At 37.2% G+C, this 21,582-nt stretch overlaps 1 protein-coding gene across 2 annotated transcripts in view; it reads left to right on the forward strand.

The window, feature by feature from the left end:
* RnrL (Ribonucleoside diphosphate reductase large subunit) overlaps positions 1-21,582 on the forward strand; it is a 126,573-nt gene that overhangs the window by 5,530 nt on the left and 99,461 nt on the right. The window contains exons 1-3 of one of the 2 annotated variants that reach the window (XM_090401440.1): positions 12,089-12,321; positions 17,376-17,464; positions 17,873-18,050. In XM_090401440.1, the coding sequence (XP_090257566.1) occupies positions 12,303-12,321; positions 17,376-17,464; positions 17,873-18,050 (286 nt within the window). In that variant the 5' untranslated portion in view covers positions 12,089-12,302. Of the gene's footprint in view, positions 1-12,088; positions 12,322-17,375; positions 17,465-17,872; positions 18,051-21,582 lie in introns of those variants that run through there. The other variant, XM_090401441.1, reaches the window with a different exon arrangement.

The raw sequence follows: 21,582 nt of genomic DNA on the forward strand, positions 1-21,582 counted from the left end.
CTGACATCAAGCCTCTCCTGGCATAAACACATCACAATCATTGCCGCCTCAGCTTCCAAAAAACTAGGATTTCTCTTTCACTCCAGATGTTACTTTGCCTCTGAACAACTGTTAACCTTATACAAATCACAAATTCATCCAGCTATTGGATACCGCTCTCACATTTGGGGTGGGATCCCTAAGAGCTCTCTCAAAATGATTAACTCAATACAGAGGAGGGAAATTAGATTGATTAATAACAACCCATCTCTTACCAACTCACTCTTCCCACTTTCACACAGGTATTTGGTCTTTGCAATATGTATATTCTATAAATATTTCTATGACAAATGTTCAATTTGCCATGGAAAATCCAGATCATTTATCAAGAATTCCACACATTTTCTCAAAAAAAAATCAAAAATATTCAAATACAATAGTTGGATATGTTATTTAGCTTTGACACTGTTTCTCTATTTACCATCAGTCTGTTATCTGACTATTAGTTTATTTATTCAAATTAAGTGGATATTAAATCCAACATTATTTCTTAGCCGAATAAGAAACTCAAAGATAGAAAATCTATCCAAGAGTTTCATTCCGAATATAGAAAATTATAAAAATTCGGCTAGTCCAAGCGTAAGTCAACAGGTGATACGTGCTGGGGAAACTCGTAGTAAAGGTGGAGTAAGATCCGATCACTGTCCTTAGTATTTTCCCATAATGTAAAACCAACTCCTAGGAGATGTATGCTGTTATACATTATGGGAGAAGGTTGAAACCCAGACCGGTTTCGACCTTTTTTGAGGTCTCTTCAGTGAGTAAGTAGACCTAGATGTAAATACCGAGGTTGCAGTAACACAAAGCTTATTTCTTTACTGTACAAGTCGCCAAAAGCTGCACTAATAAATTACTGATTAAATTCGGCGAAACCCAGACCAGTTTCGACCTTTTTTTGAGGTCTCGTCAGTGAGTAGGGAGACCTAGATGTAAATACTGAGGTCGCAGTAATACAAAGCTTGTTTCTTTACTGTACGAGTCACCAAAAGGTGCACTAATAAATTACTGATTAAATTTGGCGACTCGTACAGTAAAGAAATAAGCTTTGTGTTACTGCAATCTCGGTATTTACATCTAAGTCTACCTACTCACAGACGAGACCTCAAAAAAGATCAAAACCGGTCTGGATATGACCTTCTCCCATAATGTATAACAGCATGCATACATCTTCTAGGAGTTGGTTTTACATTATGGGAAAATACTAAGGACAGTGATCAGAGTTTACACCACCTTTACTACGAGTTGCCCCAGCATGTACCACCTGTTGGCTTACTCTTGGACTTGCTGAACTTTTATAGTTTTCTATATTCGGCATGAAACTCTTAGATATATTTTCTATCTTTGAGTTTCTTTTTCGGCTAAGAAATAATGTTGGATTCAATGTCCAGTTAATTTGAATAAATTTACTTCGCCGAAGTGAAGCCTATTGGCTCTTTATCTCAGTAATTTATTAGTTTATTATATGTGATGATTTCCTTCCTGATGTTGTGAAGATTTTTGAATTTGTTATGCAGTCAGAATGTTTATGTCAACTGGAAAAACGAAATCTATAGATATGCTGAAGGCACTGCTATGGGTATCTCCTCTGTCTCCATTTTTGGCAACCTATTTTTTGAACCATATGGAAGATACCTTGTTCTTATTCATTCAGTCCCAGCCCTCTCTTTGGTTTCATTACATTGATGTTTTGGCTGTTTGGCCTCATTCTGAAAATGAACTTACCAATATCCTAAAAATGAATCAATAGCTTTCATCCATGCATTCGATTCACCATGGGAAAAGAAAATGTCGTAGTTTACCATTCTTGAACATCCTCACTCACACAGCCTCTGGTACTTTGTCATCCAGTGTTTATTGAAAACCCTACCTTTACTGCAGATACATGCATCAGAAGGCTGCTCATCACACCTCTCAAAAAAATGCTGTTATCTAGTCTTTAATTAATAGAGCACATAATGTGTGCTCCTCTCCTTCAAGATTATAATAAGAACTTCTTACTATCAAAACTTTAATGGAAGTAAATAGTTATAACCTGCAGATAATTGACTCCTATGTTCCAACATGTAAGGATTCTTCAACAGACCACAGGGTTCAGTTTGTTGTTTCTGGTATCTCCGAACCTATTGGTAGAATTTTGAAGATGTTTTCCTATCAACAAAATTTCTCATCTGTTACCATTTACAAAAGACAAACTGTCACCTCTATCTTTAGCTGGTGCTTACCAGATTCTTTGTAAATGTAATTTGACACACAGAGCAACCAACATGCTGTTCTGTGGAAACAAGAATTAACGAAAATCAATATTACATTGAATACGTTGAGACCTCAAACGTCCGATCTGACGCAGCATAGTATTGACGCCAAACACGGTATCCAGTATGATGATGATGCTCATGTTTTCCATAGAAGCAGTTTTAAACATGAATGCCTTTTCAAAGAAAGTTGTGAAGCCCTTTTACATCAACCTAACCTGAATCGGAATGGTTGTCTCTCTCTACCAAAGGTTTATTAAAAAAATTTTAATATTAAAAGTATATTAAAAGTTTGGGAGATTCTCATTTTATGTACACATAAATAGTTTTAATATTATTTTTAAATATTAATTTCTAGCCTGTGGCAACCACTTTTAATTGATAAACCGATGGTTGTATGTACCTTGTATTCCTGTTTGATTTACTTGTCTCTACACTCTAATAATGTACTGTTACAAAATATCTGTACTTTCGTTAATTAATTACCGTGGTTATTGTGTATTTGTTGTTTCTCCATATTATTATTGTTTCTACATTTTTCAACATTAATTCTTCATGATATATTGTAGTTGAAAAGTGGCACCTGATTGATAATTTTTGCTGAATTTCACCAAGCATACATTTGATGCTTGGTCCAATCAGTTTCTCTCTATAGTGTGAGCACCTCAGAAGATTTTTCTATATGATAAATTTCACGTGTAACTTTTCAGTGCTTTTTTTTTGGCTGGAAACTGGGTTTTTCGTCCCATAAACTCAAGAAAATTGAACGTAGAACCCACATTATTTCAGACATTTAAAATATTGTGTTAGGGTTAGGGATCATGAGATGTTGAGTTTGTTGAGCCATCTCTTCACTGTGGCCGCTTACATTAGTGATAGCCTTGGACCAGCTATCTCTGATTTGCTACCAGTGGAGATTGAACTGTCCACTCAGTCTCCAAAAGTTATGTAGAGCTAAAATGGCCTTGCCTACTCTCTATATGGGGATAAAAGGCGTTAGTTGATTTTTAAAAATTTTTTTCAATTTTTTTTACAGAAGATATAATATTTCTCTTAGATGTAAGTAATTTTCTTTTGAAAAACTCAGTCGAATTTGTAACTAAGGTTGGGGTGTTTCGCTTGAAGATGTCATCAAAAGAGAGATGTAAACTGCTGGGGCCTAAAACATTGCCATACATTACCGATGCATTTAAATTCTAATATCAAATAATAATAATCCCCTAACCCCATTTATTTTCTATGGGGGATAGGTGAGACTGTTTTAGCCCATTTGGAGACTGCAGAGGAAATTACATCTCAACTGGTAGCTAATCAGAGATAGCTGACCCAAGAATATCACTGATTATAAATGGCATTAAAATCATGAGATACTTTCGAAGAGTTAACCAATAACTACAAATTTATATGATGCGGTTTTAAATATTTGACTTGCTGTAATAAGGCATATGTAGTTCATGGAAGTGGTGTTTACTTCCTAAAGGATAGTCCAGAAGAAAGGCCTCGGTTCAATTCTAGTCTACATATATATTTTTTTTACATAAATGTTTTCTAATCTTTTCTTCCACCAGTTTCTTCTCGAGTTAACTGATCTTGGGATTTTCGTCCTGTAAACTCAAGAAAAGAAAAAGAAAACCACTAAGGCATGAATCCCTACTAAAAACACTTCTAGAAGGAATGATACAAGGAAAAAGAACAAGACGACAAAGAACAGATTGGATGGAAAATATTAAGGACTGGACTTTTTTGTCCTATGAAGAATGTAAAAGAGAAGCACAAAAACCATACATGGTGGAAGCTCATGGTAGTCCACCTCCTCTAAGGAGATGACATCTGACAAACTCAAGAAAATCGATCGTAGAACCCACACTTTGAGACAATAACATTGTATTAGGGCTATGGACAACGAGATGGCTGCATTTGTCAGTCTCTTCACTGGATGCCAATTAAAATTAGATAGTCTTGTGGACCAGCTATCTCTGATTGGCTGCTGCTGGAGATTGAGCTGCACACTCAGTCTCCCAAAGTTAGGACTAAAACAGCCTCATCTACTCCCTAAAAGAGCATAAAAGGCATTGGCTAATTTTTGTTGTTTTTGCAATATTATTTTAATCAATAAAAATATATTAAATATATATAACTTTATAAAGATAAAAAAATTATTAAAGATTTTATAGCTATTCTCTTATGTAGAACTGGTGTCGTCATCACAGCTAACACAATTACCATAAAAATATCAATGAACATTCAAATTTAACTGAAGCAGATAATTACATTGGAGATATGAAGTAGCATCTCTTTTAACATTTAAGTTAAATTTGAATGTTAAATTTAAATCCGAACGAAAGACAAAAATACTTAGACACCTTGGGAACACCAAAAATATATATGCTGAACTGGACACCATAGCCACTTTAAACAAGCTAGGAAAATGGAACAGCATATGTACAACGTCTTCACTTAGAGGAAGGCTGCGAGTGTGCTATGTCATGCCCTCGAAATACTGACACCGCCTGAAGACTTTCTCCATCACTTTCAAAAAACAATCAAACGTTTCTTTTGGAACAACACTAACTGGACAACTTACTCTGCACCCTGCAAGCCACTCAATAAAAGAATGAAAACAAGATTACATCTTTCAAGATCATCTTTCTCCTTTAAAGATACTTCGGTCCAATCATATTTATGTAACCACCTTCGATTACATTACCGTCCACCAGAGGACTTACACTGTCCACAATCCTCTGAATGATCATCACCTCCTAAACTACCTCATTTTCACAGAGATGCACTACAGCAGTGAAAACATATAGTGCTTTAATCACACATTGACATGATTAACAGTCTGCTGTATTTTATTTCGATACATAAATATCACAAGTCTCACAGCCAACCAACACTTTCCTTTCCCTACATGGAACCAGGCAAGAATAAGAATTATAGCGGATCTCCTGATTCAGACCTTCAAGTGGAAAACATGCCTACCACTGAATATCCCCGAATCCAAAAAGCATTATCAACAGATAGTGGTTAAAGTATTGGAAAAGTCGGCTAAAAGTAAAATTCATGAATTTATAATAAGGTAACAGCAGAATTGGATTAAAGATATTTCTACACCATGATACTGCTGGACTTTGCAAATGCAAAAAGGCGGAGGAGTCAAGAAAGAACACCGTTGAAGCCACGCCAGTCCCAAGCCCAGAGAAATGGTGGAGGGTTAGCGAGGGGCCAACTACTCCACCTGTAAAAAGCCTCTGTTACGAAACAAGTACCACAGAAGCCTGGGATTTCGGATGCCTTTGCAAAGATAATTGCTAATCGTTTTGGGACCTGGAATATACGTAGTTTGATGAAAGAAGATGCTCTTTTTAATTTGACGAATGTCTTATGACAGTATAAAATTGGACTTTTGCTGTACAAGAGGCGCGTTAGCCGGGCCATGGCTCGACCCGTAATCAGGAGTACACGCTATTCTACGGTGGTGATGACAGAGGATGAAGAGTTCTCGGAACAGCGTTTTTAGTTAGTGATAAATTTCAGTGTAATATTTTAGACTTTAAACCTCTCAACAATCAGCTGTGCACTATTAGAGTTAAGGGACGTTTTCAAAATGTGTCTATTATGAACTGTCATGCGCCTACGGAAGAGAGCTCGGAGGAAGCCAAAGATTGTTTCTGCGAAGTGCTTGAGTGCATTTGTGTTAATCTACGGTCTTATGACGTCAAGTTAGTGGTGAGAGATTTCAATGCGAAGCTGGGGAGAGAGAGAGAGTGCATGGTGCCCTTTCGTGGGAAGTGAGAGTCTACACGAGGAGTGCAACGATAATGGGACCCGACTTGCGAGTTTCGCCTCAGCCACGGGATGCTTTGTAAAGAGCACTATGTTCGTGCACAAAAACGTTCCCAAGCAGACCTGGAGATCGTCGGATGTTAGAAAAGCTCACCAAATAGACCATGTACTAGCGTATTGGCATCACCACAGCTCCATCTCAGATGTGAGGAGTTTTAGAGGAGCAGACGGAGATAGCGACCACTACCTGGTAGCCTACGATTTCAGGCACAGAATTGTGGTCCAGAAGCCTTCGCGTCCTACCACACGACCTGTATGGGACTTGGACAAGTTGAAAACAGCAAAAGGCAGGCGGGCTTTCCAGTTAGAGCTGCAGGAGGAGGAGGGTGATCCAGATAGGATGTGGGACACTATCAAAAATACGGTCGCGTCTGCCGCCTCGAGGACTGTGAGAAAGAGAAGAAGAAAGGCATGGTTTAATAGAGAGTGTGAAGAAGCTGTATCGAAACGAAAGGAAGCCCTGTCGAACTGCTTAGCAGACAGCAGGAAGACGGCTGCATATGAGAGGGTGCAAATATCTTAATGAGAAGGTGGCTAGCATAGAGAGTAATAGGATGGCGAATAATGGGCGGAAAATGTACCAGACGATTAAAGCCATGCGAGGTGCCCAGACACAAGCAGCAACCATAAGAGATGAGAGTGGAAATCTTCTAACAAACTCAAACGACGCTCTCGCTCAGTGACGTAGATATTTTGAGAACTTGCTGAACGTCAATGTTGGAACGTTAATAGCGGAGAACCATACTCCTTATCAAACTGCTGAACCATATATTGAAGAACTGACGTTTAGTGAGATTACTTGTGATATCCTCCTGCTGAAAAATAATAAGGCTCTAGGACTGGACTGCATTCCGGCAGAGCTTCTGAAGAATGGTGGGGATGTCTTACTGGAGCAGCTGCACCGGCTCATCTCGCTGCAATGGCAGGAAGAACGTCTGCCGGACGAGTAGAAGGAGGCGCTGATCACCCCTGTATATAAGAAAGGAGGTAAGTCTCAATGCGGCAACTATAGGGGCATCTCACTGCTGACAACTGGCTACAAGGTGTTGTCTAACATCATGCTAACGCACCTCACACCATATGCAGAAGAGTGTATTGGTGACTACCAGATGGCCTTCAGGAGGAACCATTCTACAATAGACCAACTCTTCACGCTGCGCCAAGTTTTTGAAAAGTGCTGGGAATATAACCGGGAAGTCCATAATATCTTCATAGACTTTTCTAAAGCCTATGACTCAATTATACTCCCAAAAATGTGGCAGATGTTAGAAGAGCTGGGAATTCCTCGAAAACTCCGAAAAATGGCGCAGGTGTGTGTAGTTGGTTCGAGAGCAAGGGTGAAAGTCAAGTACAGACCGGTGTGAAGCAAGATGATGGGCTTTCTTCGATTCTCATCAATCTAGTGCTAGAAAAAGTAATCAGAAACATACAGCAACTGGCGGGTGGAGTCGACATGGGGGTGCAGGTTAGGATTCTTGGCTATGCAGACGACCTGAATATCATGGCGCACCAACCGGACGATGATGCAGTGGCACTGGTTACTGCTATTGAGGAAGCTTCAGAGGACGATGGCTTGAAGATAAATGCCGAGAAGATGAAGTACCTTTTCATGAGTCGTTATGCTACTCAAGATCTAGAGGGAGCTGCTCAGTTTGAGAGGGTGACGGAATTCAGTTACCTGGGGGGGTCTATTGTGACTGAAGACAACAAAGTCGAAGCTGATGTCTAGAGTTGGGTGAATGCTGTGAATGTGGCCTACTACCAAGTGAGTCCCCTTTTCGCCTCGCGTTTACTGTCTTGGACTACAAAGGTGGGGCTATACAAGACTTTGATCAGACCTGTTCTCCTCTATGGTGCCGAAGCATGGAGACTCTCACCTTTAAGCAAGCCGACCACCTGAGAGTATTCGAGAATAAGATGCTACGACGTATCTATGGAGGGGTCATGGCAGACGGAGTTTGGAGGAGACGGTCTAACGCTTCCATATACGCTTTGTACGTCTTGACGGAGCTGCGAGCCCTGCGTTTTCAGTGGCTGGGGCACCTGCACTGTATTGGTCCTGAAAGGACTGTGAGATAAGTGTGAGAGACCCAACCCCGATCAGGGAGACCGAGAAAGAAATGGACGGATCAGGAGGAGGAGGGTCTGAAGGCTGTCGGGCTAGAGACTGGAACGTGCCCAGTGGCGTCATGTGGTGCTGAGGCCAAAAGTCCCCCCAGACTGACAGCGCCTAGATAAGTCAAGTCAAGTAGATATCTTACTTATTGATTTAGATAAATTAGTAATGTGGGCAAAGGACAATGGTTGTCAATTTAATGTTGTAAAAGATAAGGTACTGTACTTCGGGATTGAAAGATTGCCTACTTCGGATCATATTGATGGCACTGGTTTGCAGGAAATTGGTGAAGCTAGGGATCTGGGGTAATCATGGATAGAGATTTGAAATTTAGAGGGCATATTGCAAGAGTTGTCAAAATAGCTGAAAGGGTTACTTGGATGCTGAAGATCACATTGACAAGTAAAGATAGTGAGTTTATTATCCCTCTTTATAAGGCTATGATTCGGCCACATGTTGACTACTGTGCACTGATTTGGTCATATGTAGTTCTTGGGGGATCGGGATGTGGTAAAGAAGGTGCAGAGATGAGTGACCAAGCTGGTAACAGGTCTGTGGAACGTTCCCTATGAGGATAAATTGATGGTGTGTTGGTTGCAGCATTAGCTGACAGGCGGAGGAGAGGCGATATGATAGAAACTTATAAGTTATTAAAGGGATTCTACTGTAGGGTGGAAAAAAAAAACACTGAACTTTGGCATAGCTGAACTCCATAACATGTATCATTGTAGTTAGGTTTTTAGTTGTAGTTAGCTCAGTGCTTTTTTTTTTTTTTTTGCGCCATACTGTTTTTCTGCCATACAGAAATTTTTCAATACATTAGGGGCAAACAAGGGATGACACTTGGAAAATTGTCTAAGACGGTAGTCAGTGAACGTGTACAGAGTAGGTTCCTTACTTGGAAAGTGGTAAATGAGTAGAATGAATTGGCAGAGATAGTTGTGATCTCCCCAACACTGAATAGGTTTAAGATGTGTGGCATTTGTTAATGGATAGAGTGAGTCTTCTGCGTTGAGTCTTTTGACTCGATGGAGTACTCATATAAATAATAATAATAATAATAATATCGACAGCTGCTATTATAAAAGCCTTTCCAGATATCGCCATGCTCAGAGAATCCGAATTCCTTCTGAAAATTGCTCACCTTTCATCTTGTGTCATCTGAAGCCTCACTTCCAAATATTCCTTCTAATTACAAGAAAATATACCAGTTCGTCATGTCAGTGACTCCAACTTCCCCTTCGTATATTCATTCATACATATGCTTCTCATCTACAATCTTGCACATTCCACCTAGTTTCCAATGAGATCTCCCATAGAAATCAAAGTATACTAAACCAGATTCCGATATATAGTGGATACCATGCACAACATCTTTCTAACGCTCCTACTAAGCTCCACAATTTCCAACTTAGAGAATCCAATCTGTGTCTCTTCTGCGAAGTTCTGAGTACCTTGGAATACATATCTTACCAGTCCTGCTAACAAAGTGCTGACACTTATGCCATGAATACTGGCTCTAGCACCTATAACTGCAGACACGCACACTCACACACACACACACAGAGGAAGAAGACTACTGTTATTTATTCCATATAAAAGAGAAGAGACCCAGAATATACAAGTTCTTCATTTGCACCAAAGCCGTCACTACAGCTTCTATCTTACTCACACAGGAGATAACCTGCACCCTTCAGTCACTGAATCAGAACAAATCTTCATCTGGAACCTGCATAGGAAACTACAAATCAGGCTTTCAGTAGCATATGATTATTAAAATGTAACAAGAACTGTAGACAAATTCCTTGAGGAGTGAAATCCAACTGATACCTGTTCTGAATTGCCAAAGACGATACACTGATACTGATCTGTAATATTGACTCTTTTACTAAAACAATAATCTTTTCTGCCACTTATGTATTATTTTCCCTCTTCCTATTGTATATCCAAAAAAGAAAATACTTTTTCTCTATTTACATGTTATAAAAAAGCTACGTATTCTTATAGCATGTAAATATAGTTTTAGGTTTTTTTGTTGTTGTTCCCTATCTTCCAATGTATATTTTATCAAGAAAAAAGTCAGCTAATGCCTTTTATTTCCATACATGGAGTAGGCAAAGCAGTTTTAGTCCTATTTAACATTCAGAGACTGAGGACGTAATTCAATCTCCACTAGTAGTCAATCAGCCATACCTAGCTTAGGCTATCACTGATTATACCATGGCATCCGGTGAAGAGAGACAACTAACAAGTGCCGCCATCTCATGCTCCCTAATTCTAACACCACACTATCTACCAATAATTGTCTAGACACTAGCAATGTACAATTGATACCAACAGGCGAACCTTAATATCAAGTATGTCCACCTTTGGCTTTGGTCATCTCCTGCACCCTTTGAGAGAGGCTTTCCACCAATGAGCAGACATGAGATGAAATTTGTCTCCATTCCTCCATTAAAGAAGCACTGAGTTCTGCGACAGATGCTCTGAACCTTAATCGCCTCTCCAATTCGTACCACAAGTTTTCGATGGGGTGGCGGTCAGGAATCTGTACAGGCCAGGGCAGTCAATTAACACCCATCTCTTCATACCATTCCATAACAGCTGCAGCTGTGGCATGGGACATTGTTGTCTTGATAGTAACACGGGTCCGTTCCATAAAAACTTCACAGTGTAGGCAGCACCTGATTATCCAGAATATCAAGCTACTGAGCTGCCTTCACAGAACCGTGGACAACGACTAGTGGTCCCACTCCAAGCCAGCTGAATGCACCTTACACCATTATTCCTCCACCACCAAGCTTTACTGTGAATACAACACACTGTGGTAACAAGCTCTCTCTCTCTCTCTCTCTCTCTCTCTCTCTGCAAAACCTGTGTAGCTCAGTAGAGATGGGACATGTCTTTCACCGCGCTAAATGAAGTTCGATTCTAGTAACCGACTAGAGGAACTTTTACTAAGCCTTTTTTCGACCGGTTCCCAAGTTAGCATCTCTGGCATGAGCAAGCGGATTTTTTCTCCTGCAAACTCAAGAAAATCGACCATAGAATTTTTGGACAGTAAACATAGTGTTGGGATGGTGTCACTTGACAATCGCCTCTCTTCATCGGATGCCATGTATAATTAGTGATAATATTGGGACAGTTATCTGTGATTGGCTACCAATGGAAAATGAACTGTCCCATTAGTCTGCAAAGTCAAATAAGGCTAAACAATCTCGCCCACTCCCTATACGGGAATAAAAGTCGTTATATGCCTTTAATCCCGTATAGGAGAGGAGGAGAAGAAGAATAGGATGGTACAAAATGCCGTTTCTGAATGTTGTCCAATAATCTGTTCCTAAAGGAAGTGAAGGGTAGATTTTTCTAGCGAAAAGTGATCAATGAATAAACTGTTACCTGAAAGGATGAGGAGAGATCAATTAACCTTGATGAATTAATGAAGGCTCGAATAGGTCTCTATACCTTAACAATTCTTTAGACCTGAAAATAATAAAACTAAATAACAAAATAATGTCATCTTGTCACTTTGTGATTAAATTTTATTTAATCACAAAGGTGACAAGAGAACAGAAAAACAGGCTAATTAAATTTTATTTCATTAGCATGGCTCTTATAGTGCTTTAATTTTTTAAATAAAGTGGCAGGGAAAAAATTTTGGCTTTTCTGTTCTTTTGTACTGTTCCATTTTTCAAAGCGAAAAATATAATTTTTGATTTTAATGATTTTAGAGGTATTACAGGAAACTAAAACTAAATAAATAAACAAACAAAATTATAAACTTGTGAACTTCCGCTCGGTTCTCTGCTAACAGTTACTCAAGTCGGCGCCAAAAATAAGTTGGCGGGATTGTTGTTACAACAGCCATAGTGCTTTCAAGTAGTTTTAGCACTTCGGAAGTTACGATATTTATTTATTCAGTTCCACTTTCTTTTTACATATTATTACTTAAAGTAAATTTTCGTTTTTCTACTGCCTTTATCACCGTGTATTAATTTTCATAGGATAAACTACAATTTTCAAGTTTTGTAATTAAAAATTAATTGGAAATGTTCGTTCTGAAAAGAGGTGAGTACTTTTTGCTTAGTTGAATATGCGCATTATTATTTTTTAGTGTGTTTTTCACTTATAATGGTAGTACTATTTAAAAGTTGTGTGATGCGGACGCATATTTTTGATACAAGATAGAAATCTCAAGACCGACTGCTACAGCCAAATATGTTTCTTAGGATAAATCCAAACGTAATATAATTTATATACTCACACATAAGTGTGCATAAGACTTGATATAGTGATAATCAAATAATCACCCTGTGGAGATATACGAGGTTTTATTTTAAGATAATATTTATTATTCATTAAAAATACTTTTCTTCTTATGAGGAAGAGATCCTTTTTACTATGAAAAAACAGCAAGAACAATTTTCTGTTCCCCAACAGTAATTCACTATTAACTAAGTGTTCGTATTATTAAAGTGCCATCACTTGTTGCAAGAAAAATTTTTGATCATTTTTTTCCCCACTTGAATTTGAACAGTTTTATGAAATTTAGAGGTGAAAAAGTTGGGTGATCAAAGGTGTCATCATAAATGTGACAACTGGTTGTAAATGGATATGTGTAAATTTATAAGGGAGTTTATTATTCAGAATGAGCATTTTTTTTTTTTTTTTTGTAAGATTGTTCATGCAAGAAGCAAGAATTTTTATATAACAATCAGTTCAATGTTAATGGCTTTGGCATTTTAGATTATCTGATATTCAAATAAGTTAAACAGTTTTAATCTTGTTAAAAATCCAAGGATGTTTATTGTTGGCCTTCTTACAGTTTAAATTATTATTTGTTGATGTAGAGGCCATCATTAACAAACGTTTCAGCTGTAAGACTGATTCGCTTAACTTAATTCAGTTTAATAATTGCAGGTCCCTGTGGTATAAAACTCATTATTCATAGATAGTTCTGCAAATTTTTTTTTTAATGATGTAATTTATTACAGCTTATCATTTACATATAACTGATAGACACCTAATATTGACAGTTTACCAATTTTGTTTCTTCTGTAGAGTGTAAAGTTTAGTGAAACTAAAATTCATTTCTGAAATATCAATAGAAATTGTATTTCCAAAGGTATCGCTGTTTACTTTCAGAAGTTTGGAATCCAGAAGATTAATTGTAGTCTAAATATTTATCTATCCTGTAAATCAACTAAGTAAATACTTAGTTGATTTACATAACAAATCATGTAATGTTCACCTGAAACTGAAATTGCTGGAGTGCTTGAAAGACTTGTGTATAAAGATTCAATGTACATTCATCATGATTCTAAACAGTGTTTTTGCACATTATTTTGAGCTATTTAAGATGCTACCTCTTGCATATGTCCATGGCAGAATGGTTTCATTTAAACTTAGGTCCCTCTCACTTTCTTGAGAGGGACCTAGGTTTAAATCCAGCGAAAGGGGGTATTTTATGTTATTAAAAGTTAAATATGGCTAAAATGGCCCTCTCTACTTAATACAGGTATAAAACGCATTAGCTGATTGCTTCCAAATGTTTTTGGCATGTTAGGCTGCAGTCAAGTGTGACATCAACATAGTAAAGGTTGTGTCCATGGATTAGAGTGCTGTTGCAGAAATTTATTTTTAGTTTTCTATGAGCCTCATGGTTATTTAGGTAGAAAACTAAAACAATAAGTTTTTCTGGAATTAAAAGATAGTCCCCAGCTTTCAAAGTAGTTTTGCAGTAAGCTACAAGAACCCAAAGACCATGAGGAAACACTGAGTTTGCTCAGTGTTTTCTCATGGTCTTTGGGTGCAATTGCTATGTTATAAGCATATATAAACTTTCAACTAGCTGTTGGAGGGATTTCACTTATGTATATGTTGAATAGAGCTGGGATGCAGACAGATCCTTGCAGCAATCCATCCTGCAAGATAAATGTTCAGCTTTTTTTGTGAATGCAGAGGTCCTTTATTTTCCTATTGAAGAGTATTTGTTCTAGTAGAATTTTTTAGCAGTTGATTTTTTTATTTTTATACAATAAACTGTCCATATGGAGTCATAAGATGATGTTTGGTCTATGAAGGCAGTACCTGTTTGTAAACCCTTTTGGTATCTAGCGTCTGTGTGGGTTGTGAGGACCAGGACCTGGGTGCAGAAGACTTGCATAAATTGGAGAACATGGGTCTGGATTATAAAATATTAGCATAAATAATATTATGGATGGCTGAGTTGACAGATTTCAAAAAATTTGCATATGGGGGGGGGGTGCAAGATTTAAGAACTATGGTGTACCACAAGAATTAATCCTTGATCCACTTTTATTTAGTCTGTACATTAATGTCTTTGGGAAGGATTTGACAGGTGAAATACAGCTATTTGCTTATGATGCAAAGATAGGTAGGGTAATCAGGAAATACATCTGATATGCATTACTTGCAGAGAATGATTTGAATAGGCTGGAATTATGGGCATGCAAAAATGGCTATCAGTTCAGGTAAATGTAACGTCATGCACTTTTGTGTGGTTAGATATCCAATGTTGTTATATTGATGGAATTATGCTAGAAGAAACTGATCAGGCTTAGGGATCTTGGAGTTTTAGTAGATAGGAAGTTGACGTTCAGGGACCATATTGCAAATCTTGCAAATACAATTCAAAGGATAATTGCAATGCTGAAACAAACTTTGACATGTAAAGATAAGGGTGTCATTTTGTCTCTTTATGATATAAAGTTTTAATAAGGCCACACTTGGAACATTGTGTGCAGGTTTGGTTTCATTGTTACCTTGGTGGTTGCTATATGGTGTGGAATGTGTGCAAATGAGTGTTAAAGTGATGTCAGGATTGTGGAAGACTGATTGCTAGTGTCTGCAATCTACAAATGCTCAAACAGGAAAGATGGGTTATAAGATTGAGACTTACAAACTTCTGATAGGGTCATACAAGATTTCAGTAGATGGTATTTTTCATTTTATGGGGTGTCGGAAAGGACGAGAGAGCATCCCTGGAACCTAGAATGAATGCCATGAAGAAAGGGGTAAGGGCTAAATTTTTCTCTCATAGAGTGGTGCTTGATCAGATTGGATTGCCATTGGTTGTGTGTGCAAATAGTGTGAATGAATTCAAGATCAACTGTGACAGCTGGTGCATATAGTATGTGGTCTCCCTAGACGAGTCTGTGACTCCCTGGAGGTTTCTGTTCAATTTATTTCTTAAATTTGCTGAAAAGTTGTGATAATCACCATGAAGGAATTGACATGTCTTCTTGTATATCCTAAAAGAAAAAGAACAAATTATTACAATTTGATGAAACATGGGGGTTAAAGGTTTTTAAGATATGTTCTTTCTTGTGGTTTTATCAGTTACTTTAATATTATTTTTGTTCTAGGTGTTTATCAGAACTTTTCAGCCCCACCTTGTGGGGGGGGGGGCATATTGTTTTTATTGACAAAACAGTTAAAAGTTAGAGTTAGAATTCTGCATCATCTGGATAGAATTAACTAGTATCACTTCCAAACCACCATGAAATCCATAGACTCATTTGCAGGATGTCAAACATTCACACACCACAATAACTATCATACCTTGCCTTGAATACATTCAATGTTGGGACACTCACCACCCACAAAGCAAGATATCCCCTTTTCACTCTTTATTCACATAACTAGGGGTGGCTTCTTGTCCTTGCATCACTTATTATTTTATGCAATAAGTCCTCCTCTATCTGTTTGATAGTGTCTCATGAACTTCTCAATTATATTACCCCCTCCTCCTTCTATCTGCCAAGCTCTGAAGACCACATTCCCTCAGTCTGTCTTCATACTCAATATTACAAAATCCTGACTCGTAGTTATTTGCCTCTGCACTCTGTCCAGTGTTTCCTTATTACCAATATAACCAGGTTACCAGATCAGTGCACTTAAATTCCAAATGAAGCCTAATTAGTGCCTCATACAGTGGAATTATCACCTCCTCCTCCTCCTTTTCCTATATATCAGTGTTTTTCACATTATAGCAGCAATTTTTTGGGTAACTTACAACTTTTACTTTTGTGTCCCCTGAACTTCAGTTTCCTACCCAACAAGATCCTTTGCTGCCTCCATTTCTTGAGGCTAAGCTCTAATATGGTAAACCTCATTCCATCTTTTCTGGCCACAGTGCATTACTTGACACTTAGCAACATTGAATTGACATCCTTATTCAGGCAAAAGCACCAACCTATTCAAATCCTCTTGGAAGAACAGCACATCAAAACTTTTTGACATTGTTCTTCCTAATTTAGTATTGTCAGCAAACAACTGAATATCTCCTTTCACACTGTAAGTATATCATCAATCTATAAGTTAAGCAATAGTGGTCTCAGCACAACCCTGTGGTATCTCACCCATCACCTCCCTTCCCCCCCACACCTCTGGCTCCTATCAGTCAGTCATCCCTCCCTGCAACCAAGCTACCAATGACTATCCATCCCTATCCTGCTCAATTTCACCAGTAGTTTATAATGCAGTACTTGAGCAAATGTTTTTAGCAAAATGAAAGTTTTAGAATTGTGATGAAAATTTGGGTTGTTTCATTTCTGCTTTCCATCAATCTAGCCTTAGAGAGGAATTTTATTATTTAGATTTTGTTTTGTTGTTAAAAATGATCCAGTTATAGCAAGGGAGAAGGAAGAATTGTTAATCAGTAATTTTGAATCTAAGACCAAAGTGCACAGTAACTAAAATATAAATTATAGAATAGTGACAGTAGGGTTATGTAAGAGGACTGGATTTACTGCAGTGTGTTTTGACAAGATTCACATGGAAGGTTTGTTATATAAACTCAGTCTAAAAGGAGGATGAACACTGGGATACCTCAGGGTTCCGCATTAGGCCATTGTTGTGTAACTTATTAATAATTTTAGATCAAAATTGTCTGAACCTTAACTGCTCTGACTGTATGTATTTTTTCTACATCTATAAACATAAATTCTATCAAAATGAAAGCAGAATATCTTTATAATTTTTTAATTATAAATGAATAATTGACTTGTAATTAAATTTGAAATTACTTAATGGAATAAATACTTTGCAGTTATTATAATAGCATATAACAGCTTCTTTCTTCAATTTTAATTTTGTAGATGGACGAAAGGAAAAGGTGATGTTTGATAAAATAACATCACGAATCCAGAAACTTTGCTATGGTCTACACACAGATTATGTTGATCCTGTAAGTTTTCTTTGACAGCAATATTTCTTAACTATTGTTTATTAAAATGCTGGGAAAGATCAGATCATATACCTGATATCACATACTTGTTAAGTTGTGCATGATAAAATTTGACTATTATTTATTTGAAATGTTAAAATGTTGTTTAATACATTCAAATACAAATTAATTTCAAAAAGCACAAAATGAAATCATTCGTGATTCGTATAGGCATGTAGATAGATAGGTACAGAGATTAATGATATTTTTAACATTGCTTTGATAGCTCTATAAGTAATTTTCTTCATTTGCAAAAACCTAGGTTTTTGAAATTGATAGCTCTTAATGTATTGCTTAAACTTTTTCTTAAAATGATGTTTTTAGAACGTTACTACCCTGTTTTTAATGTTTTCTTATTTTTACTCATAGGCTGCTATTACTTTAAAAGTAATCAATGGCCTCTATCCTGGGGTCACTACAGTAGAGCTGGATAACCTTGCAGCAGAAACTTCAGCTACATTAACAACTAAGCATCCTGATTATGCTGTTCTTGCTGCTCGAATTGCCATATCGAATCTTCATAAGGAAACTAAAAAGACATTTAGTGGTTTGTTTAAAAACTAATCAAGATATATTTTATTCTTTCAAGTGATGTGCTATAAGCTTTCATTTTCATGTTTTTAAATAGTTCTTTTATTAAAAGTTTTTTCACTTGGTTATACTATAAGTTAAAGATGCCAAGAAATTATATTCTTGGTTTCATCTTTTATCCAAGCGTAAGCAAACAAAGTTCCACACGAAGTAACATCACGACTGGACTACTTGTGTATAGAGGCTGATGACTTCACATCAGTTGGTATCCCATAATGCATAGCGCATATCCTTACAGACATGTATAATGCTATGCATTATGGGAAGGGCCACTACCCAGACCTGTTTAGATCTTTATTGAGGTCTCAAGAGTGGGAACTAGACTGAGAATTGATACCAAGGTTGAAGTAATGCAGTACTCATATTTCCATATACAAGTAGTCAAAAAGTGCCACACCTTATTACTAAAATACTCTGGATTAGAAATCTTTAATAGGCAAGTATAATGGTCTTTTAATTGAAAGAATTTTGAATTCTTATATCATCATCAAATTCCTGCCATGTACCCTCAAAGGGTGTACAGGATATGATAGTACTACATGAAAAAAATTACATCATTACTAACTTCCTATCTACAATTTTCCTCCAAATCAGTCTGTTACTTGTCAAGACTCCAACATTATCAGATCTTATATTTCTATCATCTAAGGCACTTTGTACCATATCAATCCACCTATATCTTGGTCTTCCTCTGGGTCGTTTTCCTGCCAACCTGGCAGAGAACACTTGTTTTGCTAATCTTTCCTCGCCCATTCTGTTTAAGTGACCATACCACCTGAGATTAGCATCCAGGTGGTATGGTCACATAATTAGAACTTGACATTGTCAGCATCCAGGAATGCTAATGCATTCCTGGATGCTGACAATGTCAAGTTCATTCCTAATATCCTCGTTTTTAATATGATATTGCCATTGATGCCATCTGTTCACGCCTATAATCTTTCTCAGGACTCTCATATTGGCAATCTCTAGTCTTTGGTCAAGTGTTTTACTTCTAATCCAGCTCTCAGGTCCATAAGTTAAAACTGGTTTGAACACTGTCTTGTATACAGCTAATTTATTGTTCTGACTAATTTCTCTCTTATTCCATATGAATTTATTCAACTGACTTCCCACCATACCAGCTTTGCTGATTCTGTTATCTATTTCCATATTTAATTTACCATCTTCACTAAAAATCGTGCCTAAATAGCTGAAATGTTTTACTTGTTCCACAGGTTCTCCATTCACAACACAGTTGACATTTTCAATGATTCTGCCTATTTTCATTGTCTTTGTCTTTTTATTGCTGACCTTCATACCATATCTATTACAACAGCTATTCAATTTAGTCAGAGAATCTTACAGACTTGTAGCCGATTTATTTAGAAGTATAACATCATCCGCATAAAGCAAAGAGCTGACATTAACTTCTCCAATTTTGATATCATGTTTAATACCACTTTCCTTCATAATGTGATCCATATAGATAATGAATAACAGAGGAGATAATGTACATCCTTGTCTCACACCAGATTTAACATTAAACCATCTTCCTGTACTACCTTCAATTCTAACTGCTGACTTACAACTCAAATAAAGACTAAGTATTGCTTGATATAATGCCCCATTGACACCATATAACTGCAGTGTATTGAATTGCTTCTCTCTTCGCACCTTGTCATATGCCTTTTCCAAATCGATAAAACTTAAATACAGATCTCTGTTATATTCCCATGCTTTCTCGACTATTTGTCGTAAAGTGAAGATCTGATCCTGACAGCCTCTATTTGGCCTGAATCTAGCTTGTTCTTCACCAAGCTTTTCTTCCACAATTGTTCTCAACTGTTTCTCAAGTATACTTGCATAGATCTTGCCAGGAACACTCAGTAGGGAAATACCTCTGTAATTCTCAAATGCAGTTTTATTTGCCTTTTTATATATGGGTACTATGAGAGCTCTACTCTAATCATCGGGAATTCGTCTCTCTGTCCAGGCTTTCTGAAGTATGCAGTGTAGCAACTGTAAGACTCTTATACCACCATACTTCAGCATTTCTGGTCGAATATCATCTACTCCTGCTGCCTTTCCACATTTCATGCCTTTGGTGGCTTTTTCTACTTCAAGTATGGATATGTATTCCTGACTGCATGCCTGGTCAGTGTTTTTTACCACTGTGCTGTCATCACTGCTTGTTTCATTTAACAGTTTTTCAAAGTAATTACTCCATACTTCAAGGATATCTTTTTCTCCCGTGTTCATTTCACCTTTAACATCTCTAACTCCTTTTACAGCACTATTTCCTCCATTCCTAAGCTTCTTCAACAACCTCCAGAATATTTTGCCACCTTCTTGATATTTATTTTCTATATTCTTGCCAAAGTCCTTCCATGACTTTTGTTTAGCTAGTTTTACACAGTGTTTAGCATTCTTGCATTTGTCTCTATATTCTCTAAGAGCACAAGCTGACTTATTTGTCCACCAGGGAGTTCTGATTTTTTTATCCTTACAGACAACCTCACCACATGCCTCTCTAGCAGAATCAATCAATGTTTTCTTCAGAGTTTGCCACTGAATCTCCAAGTTTTGGTTCCTGTTCTCAAACTCTTTCATTTTTTCTTCAATAATCTTTGTGTATTTTAGTCTACAGTTCACATCTGAGAGCTGCTCAACTTTTATTCGCTTTAAAACTTTCTTACATGTTTTTCTTTTCAATATGAAATTCAATTTTATCTTGCTCAAGACTAAATAGTGATCACTTCCAATTTCAAATCCTCTGTACATTCTGGTGTCCTGCACCAGAGAGAAAACATCACTATCAACAATAACATAGTCAACGAGACTTTTCTTATTCCTTGCCTCTTCTCTCCATGTGAATTTGTGCATATTTTTATGTTGGAACATGGTGTTAATAATAACCAGTCCATGTCCTGAGCAGAAATCCAACAGATATTTGCCATTATTATTAGCTTTGCTCTTTTCTCCAAATTTTCCCAAAATATTTTTGTCTGTCTCACACTCATTTCCTTCTCTGCTATTTAGATCCCCAACAAGGACCAATTTTTCATTGTGTCAATTGCTTTTTCTAAAGCCTCAAAAAATTCCTCCACTTGTACCTTAGTAGAACCTTCTGGGGGACCATAGGCACAAATAAGTGTCATTGTCCAGTTCCCCATTCTCTTATTTGCCCGCATTACTCTACTTGAGACTGACTGCCATTCAAGAAGATTAGCCTCGTATTTTGTGTTAAATACTATGGCTATTCCTTCTTTTCCTTGCTTGTCATTACCTGAATATAACATTTTGTATTTATTGCTCAGAAAGATATCACCAGTTTTGGTCTTTTTTGTTTCAGTCACCCCTATTATGTCGATCTGGTACTTATCTAATTCCTTACCTAGCTCCATTTCTTTGCCATTCAGGCTTCTTACGTTGATAGTACCGATCTTTAACTCTGGTGATGTTGAGTTGGGGTTTGTTTTCAGATTTATTCCAGTAGCTGACTTTTT

The sequence above is a fragment of the Typopeltis vanoorti genome, chromosome 12 (genome assembly GCF_054136105.1).
Source record: "Typopeltis vanoorti isolate ZY-2024b chromosome 12, IOZ_Tvanoo_1.0, whole genome shotgun sequence".
Lineage (NCBI taxonomy): Eukaryota > Metazoa > Arthropoda > Arachnida > Uropygi > Thelyphonidae > Typopeltis > Typopeltis vanoorti.